The sequence below is a fragment of the Pinus tabuliformis genome, chromosome 8, assembly GCF_031772625.1.
Source record: "Pinus tabuliformis cultivar Carrire ecotype Pingquan chromosome 8, CPIR1, whole genome shotgun sequence".
Classification (NCBI taxonomy): domain Eukaryota; kingdom Viridiplantae; phylum Streptophyta; class Pinopsida; order Pinales; family Pinaceae; genus Pinus; species Pinus tabuliformis.
The window spans coordinates 1,222,495,355-1,222,503,335 of record NC_142294.1 but is presented as its reverse complement, the minus strand read 5'-3'; the positions used below and the strand labels follow the sequence as shown (position 1 = coordinate 1,222,503,335).

General features: G+C 32.0%; 1 protein-coding gene across 1 annotated transcript; it reads left to right on the top strand.

Annotated features, from left to right (window-relative positions):
• The first annotated feature begins 599 nt into the window (after window positions 1–599).
• On the top strand, window positions 600–1,607 carry LOC149239796 (uncharacterized). Its single transcript, XM_089369971.1, has one exon. It carries the CDS (start codon window positions 600–602, stop codon window positions 1,605–1,607), a length of 1,008 nt encoding a protein of 335 aa, XP_089226097.1.
• The last annotated feature ends 6,374 nt before the right edge of the window (window positions 1,608–7,981 follow it).

Below are 7,981 nucleotides of genomic sequence, written 5' to 3'. Positions count from 1 at the left end.
AGGTTTTTGGTATGGAAACAAAGATATTGTGATATAACCACATTTAACATTTAAGCTAACAAACTACCCAACTTTATAATAAAATTATGGAAAAACCTTAACATAAAAAAATAGCATCTTAAGAAACTTAAACTATCCATCCAAAAAAAACTTGGTTACTACAAAATCTAGTAATGAGGAATAACTATTCTTTTAGACCCAACCCTCATTCATGAAGATTTAGTTGATAAAAATTCTTGATAAATCACGCAACTTATAGATAAAAAATAAAAATAAAAACTAGTAATTTTAATATTCCATTATTAGGTTTAAGCAAAATAAAATTTTACCAACCACACTAAACATTATAAATATGCTCTATTACAATTTACTTTATTTGGAGCAACATTAACACTAATCAATCTTTTAATATAATTTTTAATTCAAATTTCATAACACTTCCCTTAAAATGCATCCTATGCTAATTCATGAACTGATTTTGATAAGCAAAGATATCATCACATCAATCATTATAATACCCTTACCTACAATATAACCTCCTCTCTATTTGGGCAATTTTTGCTCAACCGGCGGTCTCACTCATCCCTGATACTGGAGCCATGTTCTTCAGGTACTTTGCTTCATACTTCGCATCTCAGCTTTACCCTCGGGCGGCAGCGGCCGCTGCAGCAGTATTCCCACCATTCCCACAGGTTATTTTGTTGAAACTATCATGGCTTTCTACAGCTACTGCTGTGAAGTACAGGTCCACAGGCTACCCGGAACAGGAGAACAGGGGTCTCATGTCAAATTTCTTACTCAGCGAATGCGGGCTGTGTCAATCTGAGGTCTTATATGTCCTCAAAATATGGCCATGCTTTGTCAGAGCGGAATCCACTGATTGCGCCCAACAAGCGGTTCGGTTCTTGAGAGATTTAGGATGCACGGAACAGCAGGTAAGGAAGGTCATTATCAGAAACCCATCTTTTCTTTCTCTGATTGCTGAGAGGCAGTTAAAACCCAAGCTTGAGTTCATGAAAACATTGGGCGTCACCACAGAAGACTTCGGAAATGTCATATCCTGTTGTCCCAGATTTTTTGGTTGCAATCTAGAGAAAACCTTGCGTCCTAATATCCTTTATCTTCAAAACCGATTCGGATCAGAGGCTGATATCTCCAGGTTTTTCAAATTGGCACCTCGGATTTTACATATAAGGAACGGGCCTGAAATTTTGGAAAGGAGATTGAAGCATTTGGCAAGTTTTGGCCTCCTGGAAGATGAGATCAAGGAGCTTGTTAGTAGGTTTCCATGTGTAGTAAGTATTTCCATTGATAAAGTGCAGAAGATCATGGAATTTTTAATTCATACTGTAGGGCTTCCTGCAAAGTTTGTTTTGGCATATCCTCGAGTCTTGAATTACAGTTTGGAGCGTAGGATCAAGCCTCGCTACAGGGTGTTGATGTCTCTAAGTGCAATCCAACCTTCCAATCGTCTTCCGAATATTTATACTGTGGTTTATTCGAGTGATTCAGTGTTTCTCGAAAGGTATGTTAAGTGCAGTCCTCATGCCCCGAAGTTACTTGAAATTTACAGTGGCAAGCCTGTTGATCTAGACTTTATCCAATGACAATGCCTTCTTCTAAGAGATTAGAAATTCGAGTATTCTACTATGATTCAAGTACATTAGCCCAGGGATCATTCACCTATTAGGATTCAGTGAGATCCTTTCAGTCAATATTGTTTTAACAATTAGCATTGATAGAAGATAATCATTCTGGGTATGATGCACTCAGCACAGGGAAGGGATTTTGTTTTGCCCAGTTTACTTTCACATCACAATTATAATCAACAAGCATTATTGAAGGATATTCTGTTGTAATATAGTCACTGAGAAATGATCTCTTTGGATTTCATTAGGTAACACAGTTTTGAAAGATGCAAAAATACTCTCATTACCAGAGAATTTGTTGTTTGCTAATAATTTTGCAACGACCATGCATTGCTTTGTTTGAAGGGAAAGGTAAATACCAAATTTCATGGGCAAATGCAGGGCGCTTCTCAATTCTGATGTCCTTTATAGTGTCATGAATAAATTGTTTGTTTTCTGATTAGCTATATCTTTGAAAGTTTACCTGAGAAGTTCATTGAAGTTTTGCATCTCCTACTTTATGAAATCTTTACAAGATGATCTCTCATAAGAGTGATAAACTACTTCTTTTAATCAGCTTCAGGGAAACAATCCTAAGGTCATGAGTTTGTTTATAGAGTCCGCATTACAATTAAGTATATATCAGTTAGTTGAAGTTTCCGTTGTTAATTAAACAAGTTTAATTATTCCACATGAAAAATATGTGGAGCAAAAGTGGGAGTTTTCATTATCAAAAGGTTCCTGAGTCTTAGAGTAGGGATGTCTGGGTGAATGCTTGTATGGGAGTCTGTGAGAGACATGCTGTTGAAGGGGCTATTTTATCAATAAAGTATGTGAAGAATTCTGCAATTTTGTTTGTTGGTTTGTTTCTGAGTCTCTATAATGAACTGTTGCATTGATTTAAATTATTGTTCTGCACAGTTAAAGATAGCATTGCCATTGTTGGATTTATTGCTCAATTAAATATATCACTGTTATTGCTGAATCTACTCCACTATAGTTATAGTTAAATATGGAGTCTGTGAGAGACATGCTGTTGAAGGGGCTATTTTATCAATAAAGTATGTGAAGAATTCTGCAATTTTGTTTGTTGGTTTGTTTCTGAGTCTCTATAATTAACTGTTGCATTGATTTAAATTATTGTTCTGCACAGTTAAAGATAGCATTGCCATTGTTGGATTTATTGCTCAATTAAATATATCACTGTTATTGCTGAATCTACTCCACTATAGTTATAGTTAAATATGCTGCTGTTATCATAATTTTGTTGCTATTTTCTGCAGTGGAGATCAGCCTTTTGTTACAGAAAAATCAGTTTGTTGTTGATAGATGTCACTGATTTGGGCCTGGCTTTTACAATAGTATTAATTTGCATGTTAATCTGGTCGTTGAAGATGAGGAAAACTGAAAATCAGAAAGAAAGAAGAAAGAAAGAACATTATATGTCTTATTATATGTAGAAGACGCTATCAAGATTGACTAGTGGAAGCCGTGAAATAGATGAATCACGGTGTATCATGACAATGAATTGAACCCAGTTGGTTGAAACCCCCTCTGCTAAGTCATTGGTCCTCGGTCATGAGGTTTAATTCTCTTTTCGTCCATCCAGATCAAGCCTGGACAGTTGAGTTGGCTGGGTGTGAGACTCCTCTGGATGGGCTCACCTAGGGGTATTGTGAGGTTCAAAAAAATGACCATGAACTGAACCCTAACACATTGGTTATATCCATGGCAACACATTGGTTATATCCCTGGCAAACTGAGAATGTAGGGATAGTCAAGATGAGGAAGACGGTTGCCATGCACCTGGAAACCCAATAAGGGAGGCAAGAAAACATAAACATTTTCAGGAATAACCTAATGGAAATTTGTTCCTAATGGGAATAGAAGGGGAACAACAGGGGGATTCACATCCATAGGTGACTAGGAGAGGACGCCCGTTATGAAGTTCGTTGGAATAAATGACGGTCTTAACCCAGGGTTTGGATCGGGAAGTTACAAACGGCTTCTTCATGGGCATCATACTGACATTATTCGAAAGAATTTTATAAACAAGGAGGTTGTTAAAAATATTTTTTTAAATCTGAGTATCTTTATAAAGCAATAACTCATGTCGATCGAGAAAAAGATAAATATTAAACACAATATTTTAACCAGTGTTGCTCTTAACCAGTAGTGTTGCTGCTCTTAACCAGTAGTGTTGCAGGGCAGTATAGCAAAGTGTTGAAGGGCAGTATAGTCCTTGCAATTGAGATTCAGGATTCTATTGCTACAGAATTAAGTTGCTAGCATAATACATATAAAGCATACTATGAAATATTTAAATTGACATTAGTATAACGTGGAGAAGATTAATATATATTTTCATATATGTAATGTAACAAAAAATGACTGTTTTATGAAATTGTTACAAAGCACAATTGTATTCAGATTTATATGAAAAAGTTTGATAATTCATATCTCCCCCCAAAATTATATTGTAATTCAATTTCACAATTACATAGTGTTGACCAATTTGGCATGACACTTAACATGGCAAGGGCTAATATTGTGAAAATTGTGAGGGAATATTTTGGGTTTCTTTTAGCCTAATTATTCAACCATTGATCATCTCATAACATGTGGATGTTTTGAAAAAGAGATGTTGAAAAAATATTTAATAATGCTTCTTTGATTTTTTTTTTAAATGATGGTAAGTTGTCTAATAACTTTAAAGAATAATGAAGAAAATATGAATTCAAGTAAAGTGGAGAAGAGTTACTTTCTAATTATATGAAAAGTTTATTGTAAAATTAAGGATTGCACTAAATGATAAAATTAGAATAACTGATCAAAATCAAAAGTAAAATAGAAATGACATAAGAATGTCTCCTCTATTTGAGTTATAGACTTGTATATAAATTAGTTAAAAACTCGAATCATAACAAATAAAGTATGCATATAAAAAGTTATACTTTGTTATTGTTAATTTATGTGGATGATGTTATGTTATTAACAAATTAGAAAAATACTTGTGATAAACTATAATAGTACAATATTGACATTTTCTTCTTAGATAATATCATTATTATTATTAAAACTCTTAAACTAACCATGGGCATGAATGCCCTCTATTCTAAATTTGTTATTATTTATTTATATGGAATAATATTAAAATAAGTATAGAATAAAATCATTTAAAATATCATATAAATATATAATATACAATATAATTTTAAAATATAACAATTAAATTAAATAGTATATTGTTAAATATAAAATTTATTAAATTGCAATTATTTATTTTTTGAAAATAGGTTAAACCATTAATATTATTAATGTAATTGATGTAAAATATATTACAAATATATATGCAATGTAATCTAAACTTTATCTTTTTTTCAATTTTGTGTATATTATTCTAAAGTCTCTTGTTTTTGTTTTCACGTAATATCAACCTATATATTTAAATTGATATAAGATGTGGAAAATTCATATTATGATATTGATATAAGATGTGGAAAATTCATATTATGATATTTAGATCAAGTTAGTTCATATTTTGTAATTTTTTTTTAATGATGTTAATGATTTAAGCCAAAGGCATTAATTGTTTTTACGAGCAAATAAAATTTATTTGCAATAATATAAATAATATTTAGATTATCATATATAAAATAATAAATGGTAAATATGTGTAATGAGTATATTTTAAGGATATTTTTTATTTAGAATTATTTATTTAAAATGTTTGAATAATAAAAAATAAATGAAAAAAAAAACATATTTTATATTTTATAAATTAATAATTTTATTTAAAATAATATAAATTTTCACTAAATCAATTTTTAGGTATAAAGTAATATGAATTTGGTATAAATTTTTTTAAATGAATCTCCAAATGTCATGACATAATTTGGAAACCCTGCTTACAACGAAAGAAGTTTTCTCTTTAGAAGACATTAAGTTTGGGGTTAATCGCCTCGCTAATGGGAAAGCTAAGGACATTGAAGGTTACTAGGTGGAAACCTTAAAAATTGGAGGTCTTGTCCTCATCCCCCACATTCACAAGCTTTTCAATCAAGCAGTCAAGCAAGGGTTCCCTAAACCTTGGATTGAGAGCCTCATTATCCCTATTTTTAAAAGTGGGGATACAAATAACCTCTCTAATTATCAGACAATTATGACCAGCCCTCTCTTAGCCAAGTTATATGGTAGTATTTTGGAAAAGAAGTAAGCATATGGCTTGAAAGTGAAGGTAAGCGGGCTAAAGGCCAAGCAGGTTTCAGAAGGCATCACTCAACAACAAACCACCTCGTTACGCTTAGGATCATTGCGGAGGAATGTCGTAATGATAAATCCAATTTATTTTGTTGCTTTGTGGACTTTAGAAAGGCTTAAGATACGGTTCCTAGATACAACCTTTGGAATAGATTAGAAGAGCTAAAGGTTCCTCTCGAGTTGAGAGCTGCCGCTATAAGGTTATACGAGAATGTAATTGCCAAGCTAAAGAGTAATGAGGGGTGGTCGAAAGATATTAAGTGTAACATCGGAGTTAAACAAGGTTGCCCCCTCTTCCCTACCCTATTTGGCATTTACATCGATAAACATGAAGACTATTTAGAGGAAGCAGGATGTGATGGCACGATCTTAGCTGGGATAGTCGTCATCCTTCTTCTCTATCGATATTGTTCTTTTGGCAAGGTGCCCATTTGATCTTGATAAGCAACTCAGGCTTCTTAAGGATTTCTGCTCTACCATGGGTATGACTGTTAACACTGACAAAACAAAAGTTATGATTATCAAATCCAAGAAGGACACTTACGCTAATTTTATGTATGACAATAATAACTTGGAGGAAGTGTATTCTTACAAGTACCTAGGAATTAATATTCATCACAAGCTCAACTGGAACCATAGCATTGAGAAAAGGATTAATGGGGGGTGGAAAGCTTATTTTGGTCTTGAAAATAATTGTAAAACAACAAACCTCGTAATTTGGGATAAAAAGAAGTTCCTCTTTGAAACTTTAGTCACTCCTGTTATCTTATATGGCTGTGAGGTTTGGGGTTGCAGGATCTCCAGAGAATCATGGAGAAAGATTGAGCAAATTCAGAAGCGTTTTATAACTTATAACCTGAAAATTAAAAGTAATACATCCTATCCTATTCTCCTTATAGAAGCAGGTCTTTCCCCTATTGAGAGCCTAGCTATGATTAGGTTTCTGTTGTACAAGCACAAACTCAATAACATAGACAATCATAGACTTCCTAAGCTAGCTTTAAATTCCAGCTAGCTCATCAACCCCACCCTAGAAGATCAAAAGTATCTCTCTATTTTAACTAGCTCAAAGAAGAAAATTAGTATAGCAAAGATTAAAACGAATTCTCATGAGCTCCATAGTGAAACAGGTCGTTGGGTAGTTCCTAAAACGCCATGGATGGAAAGGATCTGCCATATATGTGAGAATAGCAACATCGAGGATGAAAACCACTTCCTCTTAGAGTGCCCCGCGTACAACCACATTAGATCTCAGTTTCACAATCTTTGTTACAATACTGACCTTCCTAGCCTTTTACAATGTCAAAATTATAGTGAGCTCAGGAGGCTTCTCTCCAAGCTTTTTGAGCATAGGAATAAAATCTTAAATAAAAAAAAATAATTTGTTTCTTTAGGTCCGATAGACCAATATTTGGTCTCAGGGGAGGTTAACCATCATCATCATATATATATATATATTAAAAAAATAATTTTTTTTTTTTATTTTAATAAATATTACTACATTTGATTAAAATTCTTTTATTAAATATTATTAAATTTGATTAAAAATATTATAATAAATATTAGAGTTTTTTAAGGAAAATATTATATTATAGATATGGGTTGGATGCTGGAAAGTTATCCTCACAACTATTTTTTTTTTCTAACTTTCTATTTTAAAAGTTGTTCTATTTTAAAAGCTGTAGTGAATAGAGATTTGTGAATGGGTCATGTATCATTTAAGATCATTTTCACATGTATATAGGAAAAGAAAAGTATAAACTGTTAAGATCATTTGAGCATAATAAATTTATATTAAAGACAAACAAATCTTAAAGTTAATATATTTGTATTAAAACAAAACATTAAATATAACATTTCAAGGATATCACTAATGTTTATTTAAATTGTGATCATCCATTTAGTTCTTTACTAATAATTATAATTTCATTTGTGTTAATTGAATTATCCATATTGTATCATGTAATATATATCTCAAATAAAATTTAGTATATCTCTCTATAATTTACAAATTTATTAAGCACAAATATTACTAAAAAAAAGTACTAATATCAAACCATTTTTAATAAACTACTTATCAGACTTTACATATT

Excerpts from the sequence above, each read along its gene's own strand:
- LOC149239796 (XM_089369971.1), top strand. The coding sequence starts at position 600 with ATGTTCTTCAGGTACTTTGCTTCATACTTCGCATCTCAGCTTTACCCT.